The 26488-nt window shown below is 44.9% G+C and overlaps 1 protein-coding gene across 1 annotated transcript in view; it reads left to right on the top strand.

Annotated features, from left to right (window-relative positions):
- The window catches only part of igsf9ba (immunoglobulin superfamily, member 9Ba), a gene marked incomplete at both ends in the record, with an annotated part of 65331 nt that extends 43550 nt beyond the window's left edge, over positions 1-21781 (top strand). Inside the window, 14 exons of the mRNA XM_080006411.1 lie at positions 1441-1583; positions 1676-1816; positions 2513-2632; positions 3532-3682; positions 6710-6833; positions 7919-8094; positions 10490-10716; positions 12053-12137; positions 12241-12402; positions 12912-12957; positions 14227-14313; positions 15002-16624; positions 20097-20227; positions 21570-21781. Coding sequence (XP_079862537.1) covers positions 1441-1583; positions 1676-1816; positions 2513-2632; positions 3532-3682; positions 6710-6833; positions 7919-8094; positions 10490-10716; positions 12053-12137; positions 12241-12402; positions 12912-12957; positions 14227-14313; positions 15002-16624; positions 20097-20227; positions 21570-21781 — 3428 coding nt within the window. The remainder of the gene's footprint in view (positions 1-1440; positions 1584-1675; positions 1817-2512; positions 2633-3531; positions 3683-6709; positions 6834-7918; positions 8095-10489; positions 10717-12052; positions 12138-12240; positions 12403-12911; positions 12958-14226; positions 14314-15001; positions 16625-20096; positions 20228-21569) is intronic.
- Between the last annotated feature and the right edge of the window lie 4707 nt (positions 21782-26488).

The following is a 26488-nucleotide window of genomic DNA, read 5'->3' on the forward strand; positions in this document are numbered from 1 at the left end:
TGCCGTGGCAACGCGGTTGTGGGGGGAGGGGAGGGGAGAGGCGGAGCGACGGCGCAGCCGCAGCAGCGGCGGCGGCACCGTGCGAGGAGGAGGAGGATGGAGGATGGAGGATGAGGACGATGGAGGGAGGGAGGGAGGAACCGCAGTACAGAAGCTGCATGTGTCACAGGCTGCCGAAAATTCCCAGCACAGGCCGCCACCCCGACACTGCAACGCTCCGTCACCTCTGATGGTGAAGGTCGGGTGCGGTGTGGAGACGGGACTAACTTTCGGGGGGGGGGCGTCGTTTTGGGTTTATATTGCATCATTTTCGACCGATTAAGCCGTTTTCTCTGCATCCTCCATGGATGATGTCACAAAGTTATTTGGGGTTTTCTGTGATTCAGGTCCTACCTCGGCGTGGCCGCCGGGCTCCCTGTATGGAAGCCCTTTGGAGCGGTGACCTTTGTGCACTTTAAGCTGGGAGCGATGAGGGGAAAACGCCGTTGTTGCCGATTTGGCGAAATTCGCAGATTTTGTCTTGTAAATACAGTACGAGGACGAGTTGAGGATCGGCAGCGTCTGCGGTCAAGCCCCGGGTGTTCTAATTGAAACCTGAAATATAAAAAAAAATAAAAAGAATGGAAAGGAAAGAGAGATGGCTCTGAATAAACCTTTCTATTTGGTCGCTTTCAGGGCTCGACATTAACATTAGCAGCTGCCCAGTTGCCCCGGGAAACCAGCTGTGGGCCATTGTCAACCCTCTCAAGCAGTCTGGTTCCCCCGTTGGCAACCACTTTTCACGTGTGTGTGTGTGTGTGTGTGTGTGTGTGTGTGTGTGTGTGTGTGTGTGTGTGTGTGTGTGCGTGTGTGCGTGCGTTTAGAACTTGAAAATGTAATTATCAAGCATCTGAGCAAAACTTTTAAAACGTGAATAAATTTAATTGATGATTGATGATTGCAGTGTTTACCTTAAAATCTGGTAAAAAAAAACCAAAACATGGCAAATGCGACCAAAACCTACAACCTCGCTCATTCATATATTTCCGCCTTTCTTGATGTCACTCTCTCAATATTGAAAAATGTGTGATAATTATATCGTATCAATATCGCTCAATTATGACATCATTAAAATTCGGCCACCATTGTGTCGGTTTTGGCAACCAACAGCGGACGCACGGTTGCCAACTCGGCTGCAGCTTTCTAGAAGTTAGTATGGGGACCCTACCTGTGTTGCTTACCTACAGTACCCAATTTCCCCCTGACGGTTGCCAACTCGGCTGCAGCTTTCTAGAAGTTAGTATGGGGACCCTACCTGTGTTGCTTACCTACAGTACCCAATTTCCCCCTGACGGTTGCCAACTCGGCTGCAGCTTTCTAGAAGTTAGTATGGGGACCCTACCTGTGTTGCTTACCTACAGTACCCAATTTCCCCCTGACCTTTGAACCCCCCCCCCCCAGACCCAGCCCGAGTTATGAACATGCCGCCGGTGATCTACGTTCCACGAAAACTGCCAGGGGTGATCCGCTGCCCGGTGGACGCCAACCCACCCGTGACGGCGGTGAAGTGGGAGAAAGATGGCTACCCTCTCCGAGTGGAGAAGGTCGGTGTGACGAGGCGTCCGCGGGTCCACGCGCCGACTCCCGTTGACGTGGCTGTGCTTTATTTTTTTCCCCCTTGTTTTTGTTTTCCCAGTACCCTGGTTGGAGCCAGATGCCAGACGGAAGCATCCGCGTGGCCGAGGCGACAGAAGACTCCCTGGGCACCTACACCTGCGTGCCTTACAACGCCCTGGGTACCATGGGCATGTCCCCCCCTGCCACTCTGGTGCTAAAGGTACCGCCCGACATTTTTACCAGTTTTCCACCCTGGTTCACTCTGTATCTGCTGTATATCTATGTACAGTATGATAGTCGCACCACTCCTTTTTCGAGATTCAAAATATGTGAATAGTAGATACTGAGGTTTATTGTTTTACGTAATTTCTTTGGTTTATTGTATATTGCCAATTTGTTCTTGTTTCTTGCTTACTTTTAGGTGCATTTTTTTATTGTTTCTTATTGTTTGTTATTATGTTTATTGTATATTCAGAGGTTTATTCTTATGTTGTTAGGTTTATAGTGTATTGCTAATTACTTTCTTTGTTATTGTTTTGTTTTTCAAGTCTATTGTTCTATTCTAGGTCTATTAAATAGTTTATTATTGTTTATACTTAGCTTTATTGTATATACAGGAGGTGTATTGTAATTTTTTCAAGTTAATTGTACATTGAGATTTTTTTCTTATTTGTTGTTTCTTTTTCAGGTTTAGGTAAATTTGTAGGTTTATTTTTATTGTTTGTTTTACAGTGTATTATTTAGTGTATTGTATTTTGCTAAATCTATCTGAATGCTACGGGCACAGTGAACCTGCAATTTGTGTGCGTGCGTGCGTGCGCGTGTGTGTGCGTGCATGTGTGTGTGTGTGTGTGTGTGTGTGTGTGTGTGTGTGTGTGTCTGCGTTTGGCGTGTGTGCGTGCGTGTGTGCGTCCAGGATCCCCCTTACTTTAATGTGAGGCCTGGGGGGGAGTACCGCCAGGAGGCTGGGAGAGAGCTTGTTATTCCCTGTGCTGCTTCTGGAGACCCTGAAATACCCACCATCAGCTGGAGAAAGGTTTGAATTATTATTAATTATTATGAATTGAATTGATTGCCCCCATCAGGTCTAGATCCAGGGGAGATAGACCGCTGTTCGCACCTGCTTCTCAACGCAGCACAGCCTGTGTCTCGGTTTGACCCCAATGTGCAAATAAACACAAATTCCGAATTCAAAATAAAAAAGACGATTTTTTTTAGAAATGTCTGTGTAATTTTTAATTTTATTTTTTACAAATCTCGGCTCTCTATTTTATCTGTGGCTCTCCAAATCTGTATCCACAGCCGTCCACTTGTGATGGAATCACCCAGGACGCATTTTAATCCCAGGTGTGAACAGGGCTTCTCCCAAGCTTGCTTCACACCGAATGCGTTTCCGCATCCCACCGTCGGCTCCGCATCCTAGTGGCCGTCGGATGAATTGCTTCCGAGTTTCGCATCACGAAATGTCAGGGAACATATCTGAGCTGTTTTTTTTTTTTTTTTTTTTTGCAGAACAGAGAGTAGTTTGCTCAGCTGGACCTTTAGAGCTCCCTTGATTACAAGTCTGCAAAATGTAAAAAAAAAACTTGCACAAAAAGAGATTTTTAGATTTTTTTCATATTGTGACGTCTAACGATAATGTGATTATTCTTTATACAGGACTTATTTACTTCGTATTAAGCCCAGTTCCAAAAAAAACAAAAACGTCCGACGATCGGACGGAAAAATTGGGCAACGCGGGTTTTCGTGTTCGGAGTCCAGCTTGCCATAGGAATGAACGGACTTCCGCTTCGTTCTCGCCGTTTGCCGAACACGGTGTGAAGCGGGCTCACGTTTGCATCGACAGCGTTGGGATGAGGTCGACCCCCTCGGTGGAGAGCCCTGGCACCGCTTGTTTTGTTTGCAATTATTCACCGTCGCCTCTCCTCCCGGAAGGTGGGGAAGCCGAGCAAGAGTAAGCACAACGTCCTGGCCAGCGGCAGCCTGCAGTTCCTGTCGCTCAGCAAGGAGGATCACGGGGAATGGGAGTGCGTCGCCACCAACGTGGTCACGAGCATCACTGCCAGCACACGACTCCTCGTCATCGGTACCGACAGTCCGTCCCCTTCCTCCCCCTTCCTCCCCATTCTTTCCTTTTCTCAAATTGCACGGATTGTTTCCGTCATCCTCTGTTGCTAACACGTGGTTTTTTTTAAATACCCCGGGCGCAAAATGACTCAAGTAGCTCAGGAGGTGGAGCTGGTCGTCTAATAATCTAAAGGTCGCTGGTTTGATCCCAGGCTCCTCCTGCTAGCATGCTGTAGTGTCCTTGAGCAAGACACTTAACCCCTAATTGCTCCTGATGGCTGCGTCCGTCGGTGTAGTAGTAGATAGTAGATAGATGAAAGAAAGAAAGTACTCGCTCTCAAATGTTCTTAAAGTGTTAAAAGTAAAAGCAGTGGTCAGATCTGCAGTACGACACGCATCTACACCAGCCTACTTTTGATATAACTTTAATTTATGATATAAATTTGATATAAACAAATGCAAACCCAGATTTTTAAAATGACGGCCGTCTTCACAGGCCTGAAACCGAATACACGAAACGCAGACGATTAAAAAATGTACCCAAGCGGAAAAAGTATTTGTACTTGTTACTTTCCACCACTCACTCATTAAATCTGGCCGCGACCCCCTGTGGCTCTTTGCCTCCTTATGGACACAGTCGCCGGGTCGGGTCGGTTAAAGAAACACTCTCTGTCTCTCCTCCCTCCTCTGGATGTGGATCCATTGTAATGAGGAAAATCATAATCCTGGGATTTGAATGTCTGAGCACTGACTATAAAGACGGGCAGCGTGAGACAGCCTCGCCGTTTGACAGGTACGCTCGCGGAGGGCAAGGAAGTTCTGAAAGTAAAAAAATAAATATAAATGTTTCGGATGTCTTGCATAATCTAGAGTCGTTGTGAAATGTTGGAAGCCACAATTATATTACGAGATGAATTCAGCATTTGATGAGACGTCAAATAAATTGTGGCCGATATGATACTTTACTATAACTATAACACTAAGGGTACTCTCCATTATACTGTCAAACCTGCACTGTTAAAGGTAACAAGTGACTTGTTTATGTTTGTAAATAGCTTTGAATTTTTTTTTTATCCTTTACTATAGCAAAACATATAATTGGTGTAGTTTTATAACAAATATAATTTCCCAGAATTGTATTCTCTCTTATTTCATCATACGTGTGTTTGCATCCTTGGGTGAAGGTAAATAGTGTCTGCAGTATAAATAAACTCCTCTCGTGAACAATATGTTGATATAAATGTATTGATATTTATAAGCAGCAGGTTGCATATAAGGTTGTATATAAGCATATATTAAAAATATATATATGATTAATAAGGAACCATTTTGTTAACAAGTAGAAATTGGTTCAATGCCAATTTGGACCATTGTCGCTATTCCCTATAACTTTTATTGTTTTTTTCGACTTCCTTTGAGTTTAAAAGGAATTATGGAAGTGTTTCTGTCAACGTTTCTAGCTCATTTTTGTACAATTATTCAAAGTGTCAACAAGTTGCTTTTGGAGTGCGTTTTGAAAACCACCGACTGCTGCCTGTGTAATAATAATAATTAAAAGAATATCAATAATAATCATAATGTCAAAATTTAATTGACATATCTGGAAAGTCTGGGCCTGAAACCCCTTATAAATGCCATTCAGTTGCACCAGCTCTCTGAAGACGATCGTGCTCCGCTGCCCGTTTTTTGCCTTTTTCTTTGGTTTCGTGCAGTCACCACCAGGTCTCTGCAGGCGGTTATAGCGTCTCTAACCGCGTGTGGCTGTTAGCGCCGGTGTTTGCAAATTGGACGCTATTTGCAACGAGGCTCATTTGCATAGAAAGGGGCCAATTTTGCACCGGATTTGTTTGCGGGGATGCTTTGAGAATTACGCGCTCGCCTTTTCTTTTTCTTTGCGGGCGGTTTAGTGGCCGCGAAAGCCGCGCAATGGCTTTGTAAACACGCCTCCGTTATCTTTGAGTATAATCGGTAGCAGGTCAGTAGGTCAGTGAAAGTGCTCCGGTCGTCCCGACAGGGGCTCTGATCCCGTCGCTCCGCCGCAGCCGGGGTTCCGCTGCTGAGAAGGTGCAAAGAGCCGTGCCGGTCCAGGGCCGGCTCAGGTCCGGCTTGGGGGTTTTTTAATCCCGGCGTCTGGCTGGCGGCCACGCTGCACAGCTGGCGCCGGCCGCTTGCAGGGCGCCGCTCCCTTCCCCTTGACCTTCCAGCGGCCGCTCGGCGGGCCGAGCCATCCTCCAATAACGCAGGAGGACGGATCAATCAGCAAACGGTGGCGGCGCCCGGTTGTCCCATGTTCAGCGCGAGAAAAGACAAAAAACAAAAGTGGAATAAAAAGACTTGGAGCTTTGTTAAAACAGCGTCAGTGATGAGACATGATGCGGCTGCCAAAAACAGCTCTTCACAAGCCAAAGATTTGACCAAAAAAAAAAAAAAAAAAAAAGAAATGAAAGAAAATTGAAAAACTAAATTTTTTATCAATGAACGCTGCCGCCGGCTTTTGTTCCATTTACTTACATACAGTACCCTGTAACCACGAGTGCTTTCTTTTAGGGATTTTCGTCACTTTGTATTTCTTCTCTGTGTACCTAAAGCTTTATTTCCATTGCGGGTGATTCAATTCTGATCATTCAAAGGGCTACTCCAGTTTTTTTGGGGGGGGTGGGGGGGTGGGGGTGGATTCACAATATCAGTTATAGTTTTGTCATTCTGAATGCAGAAATTCACTTTTTTACACAAATTATAATTTATGATTATTCCAAATGTAGCTGAATTTAAAACTAAGATCTCATTTGTATGTTTATATTAGGACTTGTCATACAGACATGAGATATATCGCTCTGATAACTTTAAATTGTCAAATGCACGGAGATGCCGGATTTCCCCGTTTTCCCATGAGCTAGGCTAGTCGATCCCCTCCGCGGCCCTGCTTTGCGCTAACGCAGCTAGCACGCAGGCCTGGAGCCCCCCCTCCGAGGGTGTGTAGTGCAATAAAGGGCGAAGGCTTTACCGCGCGTTTACAAGTCTCTGTTTTGTACCCTGCGCTCCGCAGGCACCAGCCCACATGCTCCCGGCAACATCCACGTGTCGCCCTCCACCACCTCCGCCAACGTGTCCTGGGAGGCGGGCTACGACGGCGGCTTCGAGCAGACCTTCTCCGTGTGGTACGGCCCAGTGTGAGTGTCCCCAGACCGCTTCAGATCCATAATAATAACACTTTGGGGGGGATGCCTGCGCCGTTCGCCCACCACGCCGCCGCGCGAGCTGTCTGTTATCCTACCGCGGGGCTGTTTTGACACGCCGGGTTTCTCTGCGTATTAAGTTAAGCATTTATGTCCATATGATATGTACGTGCATAATTCATGCCCAGGGGTTTCCTCAGGGAAAGCCACGGGCGACGGTACACCGTCGCACTTTTCCTGCGCGTTCCGTAGCGCCGAGCGCGAGGCGGGGTCGTTCTCGGCGGCGGACGCGGCGCCAGGCGGTCGGTTCCTGAGGAGGCCGAGGTTTGATTGAGCGGGGGAAAGAACACGTTTTCGGCGGCGTTCTCTGTCGCTTCTCCTGAGGAATGGCCACTTACCGCTCCGTTCGCAGCCAGATTTCGCCGCCAGTAAAAAAACCCGCAGGACTGTGTACGGTAACGCCGTGCCATTGTGCAAATGTGTTAGTCAAAGGTTACTAATTATCCAGTTAAGGCCGATTATTATCTGCCAGAGTGAGTTTCGCGCCGAAGAGAGGGGAAATAAATTATAGTTTACCGCGCTGGTTGAAGGGCGGATTTTAGTCGAAATGACAAAAACACAGGGGAGGAATTTTTACGTGCGCGGCGGCTTAAGTGGCTGCGTTGGTAATTAAGAACCGGCCGCGTTTGTTTCTATTACGCCACGTGATCATATCTGTTTCCCGGTGCAGGGATCGATACCGGCCCCTGGGTGATTTAATAACAAGAAGTGACCGCGTTTACAGGTGGAATTAAATGTTTCCTCATGTGTTTCCACATAGTTTGCATATTATGTTTGTTATAATGAAGATGTTCTCAAACAATCTGTTGACTTATGCCGTACGTATTCAAACCCGGCCGAGACCAGAATTAATCCAATCCAACAGATCCACAGCCTTGAGCAACAATGCGTTCCGCTTGGCATCACAAGCCACAACCGCCACGTCCGGCCCCCGCGCTCTGGTTTTGCGATGATGTTTCCTGAAATGAAGTCGGTTTCTCCCCCGGAACCCGTGTCCGGTCCCCTTCTCCGCCCCCCAGGTCCAAGAGGGTAGACTTTGGGCCTCACGACTGGCACTCCATGCCGGTGTCTGGTGCTCTGACGTGGCTGCTGGTCCCGGGGCTGGAGCCCAGGACCGAGTACCAGTTCAGCGTCTTGGCCCAAAACAAACTGGGCACGGGCCCGTTCAGCGAGGTCGTCACAGTAAACACTGCAGGTGGGTGGAGGCCACGCAGCGCTACCTGCTGCACGTACCGCAATGAAGTGGGGGTCCCGAAATTAAGTTGCGGGTCTATATATTCTTCTTCTTCTTCTTCTGATAGATAGATAGATAGATAGATAGATAGATATATCAACTAGAAGCTAGAATTATATTAACCACCTAAAATTTACCTAAAATTAACAATAAACCATCAAACACCCCCCCCCAAAAAAAAGACAATTACAGTAGCTAAAAATATATACAATAACAATAAAAAATATTGCTGCAGGCAGTAATGCACGGGGTCCGGGTTAGTCGGTGTGACGTGTGTGACGAAATGATGTACAAGCCCTGTTCACAATACTGAAGAATTAATACAAGGTTAATATTTATTACCAACCATTCGATATGACATGACTTAATTGTGCCCGATTCTGCCGGAACATGATCCGGGAGCTCCCGGATGGGGACCGGCGCCTCCTTTGAGACGTCGATCACATACAGTACCTGTCATCCCTCCGCTTCTCTCCCGCTGTCCTCCCGTTGAAATGTACTCCCGTGAATCTCGCGTATTTTTAACCTTTCAAAAAAATTAAATAAAACCTCCGCTCACTGATCTCTCTGCTCAGCGATCCGAGCGATCCCAGCGCGTCCCCGTTTCTCCAAACAAAACCAATAAAAACGGCGTGTTCTTGTGGGCGACGCTGCCCGAGCGGATACGGCTTCAGGGAGGGGGGACTGAGGCTTCCGGGGCAGTGAGGTGCCGACGCGGCGGGGTTTTTTATTAAAGCATTGAAGGAACAAAAGGCTCGCGGGCCGAAACGAGAACACGAACCACAATTAAATAAATGGGCGTCGGGGTCCGTCTCGCGATCTGGCCCCGCAGGCACCGCGCGATCCTCACTGCAGGACAATACAACACGCAAGACGGCTCCTCCAGCCGGGTCCCACCAATCGGCGCTGTCACCCGCAGACCGTGGCTTAACTTCTGCCGCGGTTATTTTTTATCGTAGATGTATTTACTGTCGTATTCGAATGACACCAACATGTCATGCAAGATTCAAAGTTCAAAGTGTTTTATTTGTCAAGTGTACAGTACAACACAAGGTCACAATTCGGTACAATGAAATTCTTGGTGCATGACAGGCAACAACTGAGTAGTGGGCATAAAAAGATAAAATAACAAGGCAAATATAAGGAGGAAATTTTTGTTTTTTTTAAATAAAATAAGAGTTGAATATTAAAAAAAAAAAGAGTAAGAGTCGATTTTACAAATAGGGGCAAGAGGTCACAGTGTATGTACATAAAATGAAAATAAGAAAAATAATCCAAAAACGGAAACTAAAGTAATTGGAACGTTGTTGCAGTTCCAACAGAAATAGGTCAGTCTATTGCACAAGATATGGATATAGATATAAAGTGAAGGAGTGCTGGTGGATATGAACATGTAGTTGTGGTGATTTACAGAGATGACTACAGATGTTGCAGGTTGAGAAGCCTGACGGCCTGAGGGTAAAACTGTTTGTGAGTCTGGTAGTCCGTGCCCGGATGCTCCGGTAACGTTGCAGTGATGAAGCAGTAAGGGTTCTCTGTGACCGGTCAGTAGTCTGCGGTGTTTTCGCGTCACCTTTTGGTGTCGCCTCCGCTCACTCGACAGAGGTGACAGAAACGCGTTTTGTTTTTTTACTAACTACTCCTACAGATAAAGTCCGATGTGGATCAAACTTGGACCACAACATGTCTGGATTGCCCCGAATACAACTATTATTCATTTGTGTCGGTTGGCTCAGCGGTTTCTAAGTAGACACTTTGACCGGTGATAATGACTAGGAGAATAATAATAAAAATCCAAACAAAAACAAAAGTGTTCCTGCCTTCGGGCTGGACCCCTAATTAATCAGCATTTTTGGTATAGAATATGCTGCCCTCTAGTGATATTGTAATTTGAGATTTTGAGGTTATGTCTTACAACAAATGCCATATGAGAATAAGTACGGTTCCCTTTTGAAATTCAAGAAAGTTCTGCATAATTGTGATCAGACCTGTTTGTGTGGAAATTGTGGGACTTTGTGTACTTGTTTACTTAAACAAATAGAGAGAAAAGGCTTTGTACAATCCAAAGGAACGCCAAGGCATGGAGTTCACCTAATATCTACTATATTATATTAATATCTACTGTATTTATATCTACCAATTTGATATCTACTATATCCATATATACTATATTTATATGTACTATATTTATATATATTATATTTATATATAATCTACCATTTTTATATATCTACTATATTCATGTACACAATATATTTACATCTACCATAGTCATATCTACTATATTTATATCTACTATATTCTACCATATTCATATCTACTATATTCACTATTCTACTACGTGTCTCCTTGGCAGGGACTCCTCTGAGTACCCCAGAACCACTGGTGCTTCTTACTCCACCACGGTGCCTGACAGCGAACCGCACGCAGCACGGCGTCCTCCTGACGTGGCTCCCCCCGGCCAACCACTCCTCCCCCGTGGACCGCTACATCATGGAGTTCCGTCTGGGGGAGCGCTGGGAGGTGCTGGACGACCTGATCCCCGCCACCGAGACCGAGCTCATCGCCAGAGACCTCGTCCAGGTCACGCCCGGCTCTGCTCTTTAAAGGGGAACTCTGGCTTGTTTTTTTTGTTTTATTTTTGCAGATCAATCTTCTTTTTTCCATTTTCCGTTATTGGGAGTCCACCAAAGTGATTGGCATCAGGAATTTTTTTTCATTGATCCGGCATCGAGAGAACAGCTTCAGCCGACTGCCAATGCCTACATTGTAAACGGTCCAAAAATGATCTTGTAGGTGGTGTAGGTTAAAAAACAGGCAATAATAATGAAGTAATACAGATAAAACTTTAAAAATAAACTATGCAAATATGCAAAATGAAATATGCGATAAACCTAAGAATAATCGGAATTGTTGGCAATATACAATAAATAAATACGTGTAGGGCTTCAATGTGCAAAAGCAGTGTGCATTTAAGAATATAATACCCAAGAGAATATTATCTAGCCGTGTATTTGTTCATTTTAAGCTTTTTTGGTCAATTGATTAAGGTCATTTGTAGAATATTGTTCTTATTGTACGTGGCTTTGAACCAATTAATTTGTTTGGATAATTTGTCCTCATAATGTAATGTATTTAGAATTTTCCTTTGGACCTACAGTTTTGATGTTGTTTTTGTATGTAGTCCAACTTTTCATGTGTAATACCTTCTAGACCAGTGGTTCTCAACGGGAGGTCTGTGGACCCCCAAGGGTCCCTCGAGAGGTTCTAGGGGGTCCACAGCAAAATGATCATTAGTGACATTTCATCATTATTATATTATTTCACCAGATCTTCCCTGTTTGGGAGCCCAGAGACAAAATCTTAAGGGTACAGAATTCTTGATATGGATCCTTGATATGAAAAGGGTTGAGCATCACCGTTTAGAGATTAAAGATTAAAACCAAACATTATACTTACATAATTTTTTTAAAAATTCCTATTCCAGCCTTTTTTTTTAATTCAAAACCATTTATAAGCACTGGCATTTCACCTGCAGCTGTAGACTTTACCACGAAACAAGTAAACAAGGTATTTTTTTTTTGCCAGATTCTCACCCGTTCTCTATCTTCAATTCTCATTTTAATAAGAAAACAGAGACCGAGTCAATGTGGTCATAGCAACCTCTCTAAAAACACAAATACAGAAAGTTAGCGTCCTTGTAGAGCTATAAAGTACCTTACAATGTATAGTAATTAATATTACAAATCATAAGAGGGTGGTTTTTTTTGTTTTGTTTTTACTTATTTTGTTAAATTGTTAAATGAGTTTGTTCATTTATAAATAGCAAAAATTTAAATAAAAAATAAATAAATAAATAAATAAATATATCAATTGAATAAATCATTTAAATCAACGAATCGACTTTATTTGCGTGCAGGAGTCGTGGTATGAGTTCCGCGTCATGGCCGTCATGGACGACCTCATCAGCGAGAGCAGCAACGTCGTGGGAGTGTCCAGCACAGGTCGGTTTTTGGACAAATCAGAGCATGAGCGTCGCACTACACAACACACATGTTTTAACACCGTATTCATACAGTTAATGGTTTTTCCCTTTCCCCACGTCAGACCTGTTTGCCCCCGCCGAGGTGGCCGACGAGGGCCTGGCCCGGCCGGTGGTGGCCGGCGTCGTGGCAACCATCTGCTTCCTGGCTGCGGCCGTTCTCTTCAGCACCCTCGCCGCATGTTTCGTCAACAAGCAGCATCGCCGCAAACTCAAACGCAAACCAGGTCGGACACACACAGCGGGGTGTCATAATATACTGTTATTTCTTAGCAGCATAGTGTGCAATAATATATGTGCAATAACACTGGTATTACACTGTAGTAATTATAATTAGTATTTATAGTTTATACCCTATATTTATCCTGTGCAAAGTTTCAAATTTTGTATATTTGTATATATTTTTGTTATATATCTATTTCTGTTAATTTATTTATTTTGGCTATTTTAATTTGGCTATATTAATTTTTATTAATATTATTATTATTATTTTTATTCTCTTTTGTTTGTGGGGTTGTTGAGGTTGTTTTTTTTGTAATGCAAATCATCTGTAGTTAAACCAAACCTCACCAGAACAAATTCCAAGTAAATGTGAAATGTACCTGGTGGAATAAACTTTATTCTAATAACACTAAATATACTTTATGAATATATATATATACATATAATTTTTTTTTTTTTAACTTTTATATATATATATATATATAAAAATGTTTTTATCTGTTTCTCCCTCCAGACCCTCCGCTGTCGGTGACACACTTCAGGAAAAGCATCGAGTCACCGTAAGTAGCTCCTCTCAGCCGTGGTCAAAACTGGAAATCTGCTCGAGGGAGCTAAGCGGCATTGTGCAACATCCAAATTGTCATTTAAAGGGCAGGCAAGAAAACCCTTGTATCTCCAGAGAGGCACTTTGTCCATAAATTCTCTTTCTTTCTAAAAAGAGAGGGTTTGTGAACTTTGTTTGGGTTTCCAGAGCAGTTAGATCAGCTTATCTACCCCACGAAAAATGAAGAGATGAAGCAAGACCTTGATAGTAGATGATGAGAGCTGTTCGGAAGATGTTAAAGGACACTAGGGTTAAATTGAGTGTTAGGATGTTAACTAGTCAGTGCACACATTTCATATTACCCATTTTTTATTAACATTTTTTCGTATTTTGTGAAAAAAAATAAAATAAAAAATAAAGAAAAATAAATCATTCAATTTGATTGATTCAACAGCTACAGCCAAATTAAATACATTTCACAAACTGATGTGCTACAGTGATGATTCAGTGAGACCATGAGATTTATTTTCTTAAATATATTTTTATAATTTTCTTAATGAATATTTTTTTTTCTTGACTTTCTTCGATTTTTTGTTCCTCACCATATCGTTCAGATTCACAAAAAAACCCCCAATATTACAAATTCTAAAAATGTGAGCTACCCTCAGGAAAATGGTCGGGGGGGATGCTAAATGTGTGTGCTGACTAGTAAAACGGGCTAAAACCCAATTTGAGGCTGGTGTGGTCCCTTAAAGAACATGTACAGCAGCAACCTCTAGCGGATCACACGAGGCTTAAAAAAGAAAAATAGAGTTCAGAAGAGCAGAGTCAGCGTTTCAGCCACATTATCTAGAGTGCCAATGCCGCAGTGTTTGTATTGATTTTTGATCCATCCGTGTATTCTTTAACCTTAAAAGCCGTCCGCTTCCTGCATGCTTCTCGCAGTGTTTGATAGTCGCTACCTTTAATTTAGCCTTGTGTACTGTACAATAGCAGCTCTGTCTGTGTCTTGTCTGTGTTTAAACTGTGTATGTGTACGACTGCAGATAAATATCCCCCCCCCCCCCCAAAAAAAAAAGAATCAGTGTTTTATGTGTTAACGTCATTCAGAACCGAACCGTTCCTTTTTATTCAATTTTTTATTTATTTTATTTTATTTTTTTTTTTTGAGCGGACCTGGAGAATTTGCGTCCCTATATTTGAGTCCTTCCTCCGGTGGGATTCCCGTTTGCTGTCTTGTAGCTCAGAGATGTACCAGGCCCGTGTTGTTTGTCTCCCATCGCAGGCCTCCTCTCACCCCCTTGCCAGGGGTAGAGCCCTGCTGGGACGAACCTGCCAGGAGCAGTTACTTCCCCCCGCCCGCCAGCCCGCTGTGAGTGCACCATGATACAAAGTGTGCTGCGCTGCACTGGCTTGGCTGCATGGTTTAATGCATTGAATTGACGACTGAATATGCTGTAGTGCTGTAGCGGTACCCCTGGCCTAACTGCATGCCCTTACCTCCACACACTGTACGGAAAAATTCAACTCTGTATTGGCTCAGCTGCATGTACAGTACAGTATATGCACTCTTAAATACATGTCTTTTAATGTATACTTATGCGGCGGCCATACAACTGGTGGACTATTCTGCTCCTGGTGTGGGCACATCATAAATCGTACAGAAGAGGCCTGGTTAGACGGCGTCAAATCAGCATTTGCTGCAGCGTATACGCTCATAGGCCTCAGATCAGTGCCGGGAAGAAGGGTTGTCATGGTTGCGAGGCCTGTTCTCCGCCCATCCCGTCGCTCTGTCTCGGCTCACAGGGCCGCCGGCCTGTCTGGATGCCGCTGAGACGGTCTTCGTCGGGGAAAAAAACAAAACAAAACACGCAGCTCATTACGGCTGCCTGGTGAACCGCCATCGCTTTGTGTCGTGTCATCTCGTGTCTCCGTGGTCAGCTTGCTTGGCTTGTGTTTGTCCCTTTTCCTTTTAAATATTTCAGCTCATTTCCCTCATTGTCTCATCAAGTGATTCGTGTGTAATGTCGGCGGCTTGCTTCTGTGTGTTTCTCCGTCAGGCTGTCTTCAGGAAAGATCAGCCCGGAGAGCTCCCCTCCGTCCCGGCCCCGCTCTCTTTCCTCGGAGGGCTCCCACGGTCCAGGCCTGTACGTACGCAAGTTGCCCAGCCCCCAGCGGGAGAAGGATAAAGAGCTCTCCTTCTACAAAAAGACAAAGCGCGCCATCGCCAGCAAGAAGTACAGCGTGTCCAAGCACGAGGCGGAGGTCACCACGCCCATCGAGCTGATAAGCCGTGGGCCCGACGGCCGCTTCGTCATGGACACCAGCCCGCTGCCGCGCCGCATCCAGGGATTCCCCTTCGCCGAGGAGTCCGACATGTACCCCGAGTTCCGGCAGTCAGACGAGGAGAATGATTTTGACCCCGGGCCCCTGCCCCCCATCATGCCCACCCTCCGGCCCCAGCTCTCCCCAACGTCCTCCAGCCTGGAGTCTACCCAGCCCCCCACTTACAGCCCCCGACTCCACCGGCCGATGGAAGGTATGAGCTTTGCGGAGGGCAGCGCGCTTCATGCCTCGGGGCAGGCCCCAGCGTCCCGCTACAGGGGCTTTCCCCAGGGCCCTTTCTATGGCTATCTAGGCAGCCGCGGTGAATCAGGGATCCCGCCACCATTCTACATGCCTGACATCAGCCCGCGCAGCTCCGCTCTGTCCTCCCCCCCGGGCACCGCCGAGGGGCCCTTTGGTTACCCTTCCATCCCGGAGGAGAGTGGGGAGATGGAGCACCATCAGTACTCTGCCTCTGGCCATTCTCTCACCCACACACACAGCCCCGCCCCTCGCTCGCCCGAAAGCTGGCAGCCTCATGACTTCCCGTTTCTGGGTATCGAGGGTCCACGTTTCATATACCCGCCTCCCCATTCCCTACATCACCAGGACCTCCCTGACCCTCCCCCATATCCTCCCCACTCTCTGCCCTCCAGCCGCATGCACCTCGCCCACCTATCAGATCCAACTAGCCCTGGACTCCTGCAGCTGGAGGTCCCCGTGGCTCCCCCAGGCAGAGACCGGCCTCCGGGGCCTCCGGTTAGGCGTTTAGCTATGCAACAGGCCCAAAGTCTCGGCCAGCTCAGACACACGTCCCACGGTGTGGGTGTACCAGTGTTGCCTTACCCTGACCCGGCAGCCCGTGCTGGGAGCCCAAGCACAGCCCCCAGTAGTAGCCCTCAGTCCTGGCTCAGCCCGAGGGCCGGGCGCCGGGCGGACCCCAGCCTCCCCCCGTTGGTTCTCCAGCCCTCTCGCCTCTCTCCGCTCTCCCAGAGCCCCCTCAGCACCCAGCCGGGTTCCCCAGATATCCTAGTGCGGCCCCCGCCCCGCCCCAGCATCCTCCGCACCTCGCGGTCTCTGGAGATGTCCGAGATCACGCTCCAGCCCTCGGCCACCGTTAGCTTCTCCCGGAGGTCCTCCATGTCCGCCTCGCCCACCCAGAGCCTGGGCGGCAGGCAGCCCAGCCCCAGTTACCGTGCCCACATGTCCTATGCCTCCACCGCCGCCAGTTACCCCTCCCAGTCCCCTTCTCCCCCCTCGGAGGGCAGGGATGTTTTTGGGCAGAGGCCGTCCCAGAGGAGGACAGAGGAGGAGATGCTGCCCTCAGAGCCCTCTCAGCTCCAGATATCCGCCTCAGGGTAGGTGATCCTTCCAGTAGAGAATAGCCATAGTCACCTCTCTATTCCAAATTTTATCAAGTTTTTTGTGACTTTTTTTGTTACCATAGCAATGATGCATATTAGACAATAATATGCAGAAAGCATGTAATTGCATTTAGCACACGTTTGATTGGTCCAGAAATATTCAAATTCTTTCTTAACCTGATTCCGTGTGGAAGTTGAGTTTTACCCTCAAATTCTACATTGAAGCTCTTTTAGTGTTAGTGTTAAACATTTATTTGTGTAATTAATCAAGAATGCCAGTATAACTAATTGATTGCATTTGAAACGAAAAGCCAATACAGCTCAACTCTCAAATACAGTTAGTAGCAGTATTTATGTCTATTTCAACTATTTCAACCCCAACATTCTAGATCTATCATTATTTTATCCTTAACGTTGTTCAAATTTGAAATTGGTTATTAAAAAAAGCAAACAGTGCCGCGATGGCCTCATGAAAGTAAAACTGTAATGCTTAAAATAATAGTTAATATTCTGCTTCTGTTTCTTTTTTTCCATACAGAGCCCTATCTACAGTCATAGAACATTATAGCACATTGTACTTAGTACCTATTATATTATATTCGGACATTTTGCAAATGAACCTCCCTGCTATTATTTGAACATGTTAAAGAATCCAAATCGACCCCCTTTGCATAGAAATACAAACAAATATACCTGAGGCGCATATACACTTCTCTCCCATAATGCTTACAACATGTTTTTTTTTTTGTTGTTTTTTTTTTACACCTCCTCTATTCCCCCCTTTTTGCATCCACCTCATACCCCCCCCAAACCCCCGTGGCTGCTGCCGGCCTAGCATAAAGTAAAGCTGTCGGGTTGGGGGGGCGGGGCCCTTTTTTACGGGAAGGTAGCATAGAACTACTGCTTCTTTAATCCAGGGTAAGGGTCTTACCTCATTTGTTTTTGATTGATCTCAGCTATCTGGGCAGCGTTGTTGTGACCCGGTCCCCTACGCCGCAATAGGTAAGGGTTGGAGCCATGTCTGAGAGGGAAGGGGCTCAGCAGGGGGAGGGCTCTGATCACTCTCTCCTTTAAAGGGGAATCGCTTTGGGTTGTGCCTCTGTACTGGATTCAAGTCAATGTCTAGATATAACCATTGCAAGACGAGACGCGCTCTCCTATTAACACACTTTCCAAAAAGGCAACAGCGACACGCCCGCCGCCTGGCCGCCTGGCCGCCTGGCCGCCTGGCCGCCGCGTGGGCTGCCTGCAGTCCGGGCAGAACGAGTGGCAGTGGTTTTTTTGGACTGCGGAGTAGTCGTAGTTGTAGTGGTAGTCGTAGTCGTAGTCGTAGTAGGATTTGAGTCTTTCTCTGGGGAACGCGGGTTTCGTTTCCCCTGCACCCCAAAAAATTCAAAATAAAGTCTTGAATCAAGAGAGGACCCATCTGGAAAAAAAAAAAAAAAAAAAAAAAATCTAGATTGGAGTATTCCCCTTTAAAGTCTTGTTCCATGTGCAAAATGCCATGCATGCATTCTCTATAAATATCTCTCTCTCTACGACCAAACAACAATAACAACGATTCTCCGACTAAATTCTCTTCGTCACATTTTGTCGTCTTAAGTGCTTTCGTTTTTTCCGTCATGTGACTGTTTTTTAATGGCCATTTCCTCTTCCTGTCATGTGACTGTTCTTTAACGGCCATTTCCTCTTCCTGCCATCTTCTCCCGTCAGCATGGTGAAGCCTCTGTGCGCAGTGTTTTTTTTTTTTGTTTGTTTGTTTTTTTTATGTTGATGGACGTGTGCTGTGCGTTGTTCATGTCTCTTCAAATGTTCGATATATTCCACACACTGTGGCCGCTGGTCATTTGAAATGTGCTCTGTTTGTCCAGGTCTGTCACAATTCTCCCTCCTCTCCCTCCCTCCCTCTCTCTCTCTCTCTCTCTCTCCCTCTCTGCTAATTCCTCTTTAATTTTTCTCTCCACAGTTACAAATGGCGGCCATCTTCTCTAAAGTTTCAGCTTCTCTCTAAAGTTCCCCATTCATGTGCCTTCCGAAACAATACAATCAAACCCGACCCGTCGGTGCAGCGTGTAGAATTAAGTGGCGTCTAGCGGTGAGGTTGCAGATGGCAACCAACGGAACAGCCCTCGGTGCCACATGGCGGCCTCCGCGGAGGAGGCGGCGGCCGCGAAACTCGTGAAAAACGCCAAAGGCCCCTCTCTGGAGCCAGTGTTGAGTTTGACCGTTCTGGGCTGCCGTAGAAGAAACATGTAAACGCTACCTATGTAGATAAAAACGTCTCATTCTCAGGTAACAAAAACACAGCGATTCTTATTTCCATGGGACTATACACAAATTAAAACATACTTATGAATATTATATTCCACTTCTGCCAAGTCCGTTCCGTGAATTCTACACACTGCACCTTTAATGAAACGTTAAGTCGGGTTCTGAACCTCTTGTATTCTGCTCTGTGAAAGGCACATTGAGCGATTTAACCTCATGAATGTGTGTTTTTGAGGTTGTTCGCATTACTAATTTACTTGTATATTTTTCCATGTGAGACGGACAACAAAACACACATATTCTGTATGAGGTAAAACTATTTGTAAACAAATTGAACTCTTAATAGTGATTATAATTTGATTTAGTAAATCAATATATTCAACTTTTTTTCTGATTTCTGAATCAATGAAATAATGACAAAAGAGTGTTTTTTTGTATATGTAACACCCATAAAACGAAAAGACAACTGGTTATTTGTATTTGCAATTTGAAGCAATTAAAAAAAATATTAAAACCATAAGCAAAGTATTTGGATTGGAAATAGTGAAAGATAGTAATCCCGGAAGGAAAACTTCTTATTTTCTGGGGCATTGCTTTCCTTTTATGGGTTTAGTATAGTTTGACCTAAACTACCAAAAGCATCATGACTTAAAGACCCAATCTTGAATCTAGGTAGAATTTAAATTGACTCAATATCATCTTGTTGTTTTTTTTGTCATTAATAAAACAGCTAAAATAATTATTAAAGGCATTTAAATGATGCATGGTTTAATATTGTTTATGAAATTTGCAAATCCTCAAATGTTTTCCTATGAGAGGATCTCAAAGTTGTAGGACTTTCTATGTAAATCACTGAATTCCGGATTGGGTCTTTAATTAAATGTTTGTTTAGTATGTTCCTATTTAAAGCAAATAATTTCATACAGTTCGCTGCAAGCTCATGTCAGTGGAATGACTGTCTCTTTCTTTCTTTCCTTCATCCGCTCTTTCTTTCTTAATTTGGAATTGTCTACTAATACAGGTAGAAATGGATGCTCGTCTTAGTGAAAAGGGCTAATTGCAAGTACTCAGATGATACATCCTGTTGGGAAATGGAATGAAAAGCTCGCTCTGGCTTTTCTGCAGATGAGCAGGGAGCTCTGCCGCCGGCTGCTGGCTGCTTGTAAAGCTGTGTTGGTGTCCTCTCTCCTCTTCCCAGGGAGCCTCTAGGTGCGTCTAGTCATCCTGCCGGGTCTGAGAATTTACAAGAACTGCTACACCAATGTGTCACTAAAGCCAAGGGAGTGGCTGCCAATAATAACAACAACACAACCTCCAGAAGGAGAACAGGTTAGTCTGATGCTCAGCGAGACGACATGTGAAGCCACGTATGGGACGTGGCAACGTATGGGACTTTTTTTGATGTTCGCTCTCGGGAGTTAAATGGGGGACACCGCTCATTTTCACCAAAATCATCAAAATGACCAAAACCAAGTTGTTCTGTGGTCCATAGAACCAGTCCCTCTACCTCTCTCTCTCCGAGATCAGGCGATTTGAGCGTCGGACTGTGACGCACCGCCAATGTACTCTTTGGCCACGACCCAGAGAGAGCCTGATGGAGATTAATGGACAATCTAAATTTTTTCTGAAGCGTGACTTTTCCAGGCAAATGAGCTACAGTATATCAGACACTAGTGCTTTGTCTCTTACAACCGAATATATAACCATATTCCATCATAAACCACCTAGTTTTACTATCGTAGCAACTTTTTCTCCTTACCTCACTCTTCATCGACCGGTGGGGAAGCCTCACCTTGGCTGTGATCTGTCTGCCCTTGGAGACTTGGAGAATTTGGAGTTCCACCTTCCCTTGCTGTGATTTATATGCCCTTGTTTGGAATTCCACCTTCCCTGGCTGTGTGACGTATATGCCCTTATTTGGAGTTCCACATTCATTGGCTCTCTTGGGAAAAAAAGGATTAAAAAAAAAGGCCAAGAAGGCAAATTAAAACATATTTAGTCAAAGCAATTACAAGCAGGGTTTCGAGCGTTGGTACAATTCAATATGATCAATGAATCAATGATTACCGACCACGACACAACTCTCCAAAACACATACAATCTTGGAACTTCCAGGGAAGCCTCCACTTTCTTTACCCGTTTTTCCTGGTTGGGTTCACGGCTGGAGCCTATCCTGGAGCCTCTGGACACCCTCAATGAGACCACAGACCATTTTAGAGTCACCAATTAGCCGTGGGGTCCACATACCCCCAGAGGTTTCTTGGGGGTCCCCAGGAAATTATTTATAGTTAATCTTTAACCGCATTATTTCATGTACAAGACATGAGCACCGTTAAAATATACAATAATTACTGTTTTGATCATAGTTTCACTATCATCTCCCTAACTACAGTATAAACAGGTATGGAATGTGTACTACATCATACCGGATAAAACAACAAGAATCTTCTTCGATCGGGATCCCAGAGACAAAATCCATTGAAATCTGTGCTTCGGTGGCCTGGCGCGTACGAAACCGAGGGTCCCCCGGTTTGAATAAAGGCTGCGAACCCCCCTGCACGAGACCCCCGGCGACAGATCGAGCCGCGGCTGCGAGCAGGGTGTGCCGCCGGCCACGACCACCCCCCCCCCCCGTGGCTCATCGGCTCCTCTAACGCTGTGTTTCTCCCAGGTGAGTCTCCCTCTCAGACCCAGCAGCGAACCCAGACGCCACCAGAGGGCGCCGTGGACCGCCCCCTCCACAAGAAGGAGCGACGGCAGCGCGGGAGGAGCCCCTACCAGTATTTGACCTCCTTCCTGCACCGCAGACGGTCCTCGGAGGACCAGACGGGCATCCTGGCCGGCACGGACTGCGAGGGCGCAAACTATGGAACCCTACGCTGACCCGCAGTGGACCCTCCCCCCTAGCGGCCGCAGACAGGCCAAGCCATGGGACACCACTAACCCCAAACCACCACCCCCGCCCCCCACCCCAACCCCTACCACCACCCCACCAAAAACCAACCCCAACCGACCCCAAAAACCCAACCCAGATCTCTCTGAGAAGCTAATACACTACTCTTAGGCTGCGTACGACGACGGTGACAAACATCAAGCTGAATCCTCAAGGATTATAAAAAAAAAAAACCTGTCACTGGGACTTTTCTAAATAATTTCCAAAAAAAACAAAAAAAAAACGAGAACAATCGCATTTCTTAGTTACCCCCCCCCCCCCCACTAGGGGGATTTCACCTGAAAGAAAAAGAAAAATAGCTCCGAAAAATATATATTGTACATAAACTAGTAATCAAGGAGACTAAAGTTTCCTCTTACAGTAATAAAAATATGTGTTGGTTGAATAGGTCACAACAACAACAACAACAACAACAACAACAACAGAGAAACCAATCCACTCACCCGTCATGGAGGCGTCCATATGTTTTTTGGGCGTTTCGGCGGCACAGCGTCCTGCTCAGCCTGGTGCGTCCACACAGGGACACGATGACTCTACCTTTTCCTACAATACAACTAGCGTCAGTATCTAACACAGGGTTCTTATCACAAAATATACCTCAGAGTAAACGCAGAGTTGCTGTAATTCTTGTGGTATACTGTACGTACTTGACCTTTTTACAATACATATTTGAAGTACTGTATGGTCAAAAAAAAAAAGGTTGGTGTCGCACCACGCGCGCGCGTCCACACGCTCACAAAGTGGATGGACAACGGCTTAATTTTTCTTATTATCGCTCTTAACTTGCATATTTAGTTTACTTTGATTACTTATGTAATGCCAAGCATGGTATACTCATAATATAAAAACCATTAGAAGACTGTTGTCTTAAGTGCTTGATGGTTCCGTGTGTTTGGTCATGTCATCAGAGCATCCTATTACGGCGACGAGTATTAATCTACAATCTCATACGAAAAGTCGATTTTTTTGGGAAATGTTCACGCTCCAAAAAAAAAAAAATAACTAAAAAAAAAAAGAGGTTCAGCTCGTAGGGTTTAGAACAGGGTGATGAATCGTGTCGTGTAACGTAGTATGTGTTTCAAAAAAAAAAAAGAAGAAAAGACTAATTGTGGACGTGGGCACGGTCTCGGTGCCTTTTTTTTTTTTCGGGCCTTTTTTTTCTTTGTTATTTTCGACGTAAGAATCAACTGCCTTTTCCTTCGCCTTTCTTCATATTTGTCTTTTTTACGAGGAGCCGAGGTGCTCCCCAAAAATAATTGATTTGTGTTTTTCTCTGCCAAGGACATGTGAGTGAGAATGCTGCAGAGGATGAATAGCTCTTCTTCTTTCATTTCTTTTTTTTTAAATAGTTTTTATTTTTTTTTTAATATATATATATATTTTAAACGGATACCTGCTTTGACTGTGTATATTCCAATAATCGAACAAATCTATAACGGTGTGAGATGAAGAAAAAAAATAATCTGTTGTTCCGAGTTTAAAAAAAATACACTGGCGCTTTGGGGTGCGGAGGTGGAACGGTACAGGAGCACTGTACATATGTATTCATGCAAGAGGGAAAGAAAGAAAGAAAGAAAGAAAGAAAGAAAGAAAGAAAGAAAGAAAGAAAGAAAAAGAGAAATCAAGGTTGTTCATTCATATTCTATTCAAAGCAATTTTTTAGAACAGTACTTGACTCTTTGCTTTACGGAGTCGAAGGAGGGAAACGTTCCTTGGAAATGTAAGCGGAGGAGAGGACGAAACAGTGGTCATTCAGACTGTTTGTCTCCTTAACAACTTGTATATTTACTTGCTAGCTATTTCTCTGTGTGTTTGTTGATTTTTAAAACACTAACCGATGCTGAATGTATGTTCTGCTGTACAGGAATTGAATGTCCAGATGACACAGTACATTGAATGACCCCCAATCGCCGCCCCCCCCCCCCATCGATCGCGCTGCCGGGCCGGTTTATAGCGCACGCTCCAAATCCAAATTATTTTGCGATGAACCCCCTTCGACGAGAGGATAACAATTTGTCATTGATACCCCGCCAAGTTTTTCCCAGTCGGCTCCCTTTGTTTTCTGATGGCTACCGCATCTTTTTTACGACTGTTATACTTTAAGCTTTTATTTTCATCTCAAATCCAGACGTTTGAAAAAAAAGCCACATATCAGACAGGTTCGCGTCGGATACTTTGCTAATCAGAGGTTTTTTTCTGACGAAAATCCGCATGAACGAAATCAAAGCCCCGAGCCCCCCTGTTTCCCCGCTTAAGTGCGCTTCACACCGAATCCGTAATCGCATCCGACACTCGGATCCCCCCCCCCCACTCCTCTCCTTCCCCTCTAGTGGCCGCCGGGTGAACTGCGCCTGCCTTTCTGTCGCATCCGAAAATATGTCGGAGAACATGGGAGAGGTTGTTTTTCGCAGCTGGACGTTGACCATGTTCTATGAAGGAGAGTTTAAAACTCCCTGAACCCTGTAAAGCCCACCGCTGTAAGAACAACATCCTCTTTTAGCTCCCTTTTAAGGACTGCATTTATAATGCCGGTGCTTGCTATTGTCTATCCGCAACACCCCAACGGATGGATAACGGCTTCATCTTTCGTTCCGTTTTTGGTCAACTCTCCACGGAGCTCGTCCCTCTCACTTGTTCCTTATTCGGGCTTTGCAGGGTTAATATAGGGCGGGCAAAGGGCGAACAAAAAAAATAAAATAAAAATACACACAATTCACTTATTATAAAAAGAGATGTATTGCTAGCCAATACGGTGCCACGATCCAGTGTTAACGTTAATAACGCTGACATCAAGTAATAAAATCGTCTTAATCACGTGACTTATTAGCTTTAAATCCAGTTCCTTGGATCCAAACTTGACGTGTCACTTTGGGTCGTTGCTTAAGTTGCGCGTCGCAGCTCTTGGCGCGCGGCTCCCGACTTCCCATAGGAGGGAACGGACATTCCGGTTTGCCCTCGTTTGCCGGATCCGGTGTGAATCGGGCTTTGCTCTGAGGTACGAGACGCTTTTTGGCGCGAGGAAGCGATTGTTTGAGCTACTGGAAAACGCCCGGGCGCGTTTTATTCTACTGTAAGAATTGGTTTTGTGTAAGATATTGAGGAAGAAGAAGAAAAAATAATAATCTATATTTGTTATGTACTGTACATGGTGTGTATTGTATTTGTAAAGATAAATCAACCATGTTTTACAGGAAGATGTTCCACATACCTATATATATATATATATATATATATATATATATATATATATATATATATATATATATATGGATATGTGGGGGAAAATGGAGGTCGAGAGGAATTTCCAGAGAAAAAATAAATTAGATTATATAGAAAAGTTTTAAAAAACACATATTTGCTTACTTGTACGGCTTTAAGTGGAAATGTTTATGAAACATTTTTGAGGTGCCTCGTTGTCATACTTTAGCAGACGTCATTTTACCTGAGAAAGAACGAAAGGAAGAAAGGAAGAGAGGAAGGAAGAGAGAAAGAAAAATAAAACCTAAATGTTAGTTACCGTACGATGTATTCTTGCCATAGCCCGCTGGCTGCACAAAGTCGAGTAGTATCCTCTCTCTGGTGTTATAGTATGTGAATGCCAATTCTAAAAACAAAAAGAAAACAAAAAAGCTTTAGAGAAGCAGAAGTGTAAGAAGTCTATAGCCTTTTTTTCTGGAACGAGAAACACAGTAATAACACGGTAATAACACAGTAATAACACAGTAATACAGTATTCCCCCCCCCTCCTCCTCCTCCTCCATTTTCAATGAGCACACACATGTAGATCCATCCAAAAACACACACTGACACTTTGGGTGTAGTCCCCCCACCCACCCCCCAAAATGAAAGCCGCCCAGCGGCGGGAGGAGAGCTGTTTCCCAGGAGCCACAGACATGTCACGGTCACGGTCATAGTCATGTTACGACGCGACGTGGTGTTTACATTAGCGCGACGGCGAGACGTGGTGTTAGGGTCCTAGTTGCTTTTTACATTATTACAACTTGGTGCTATGTTTAACTCTGTGGTGCTGTAGAGTAGAATAGGTCCCTTTTTTTTAAATTTTTTTAATTTATTTTTTATTTTTTATTTTATCTGTTTTACGACTACAATTTCCTTCTTCGAAGCCCTCCGGGTCAGATCGGGATCGAACCGTCGCGGTGAGAAATTTCAAAACAGATTCAAAACATAATAATAAATAAATAATGGAGGCTTTTCAGTGAACTATAATACTGAGACCTATTCTATCGTGTGTGTGTGTGTGTGTGTGCGTGTGTGTGTGCGTGCGTGTGTGCGTGCGTGCGTGCGTGTACGACGTCTGTCTGTGCTTCCAAGGTACCCTCTGTCCAAAGTCGGTAAATATGGATTAAATCCGTGTTGATATTGAGAATATTGACCTATCAATGAATCACGAGGGCGAAAAACATGTTTGACTATCGATCGATCGATCGATTGATCGATTAATCACCGGCGGTGACGCGAATTGGGACTAGTCGTACTGAATACACGCTCAATGTTTCAAGCACACCACAGCAGGGTCATAACTTTTATTCATTTACCATCTTTTACAATAAATACACGTGTACTGTACAGTAGAGCCACGAGTACTCACTCACAGAGACCACATTTGTATTTAAATG

The sequence above is a fragment of the Zeus faber genome, assembly GCF_960531495.2.
Source record: "Zeus faber genome assembly, chromosome: 9".
NCBI lineage: Eukaryota > Metazoa > Chordata > Actinopteri > Zeiformes > Zeidae > Zeus > Zeus faber.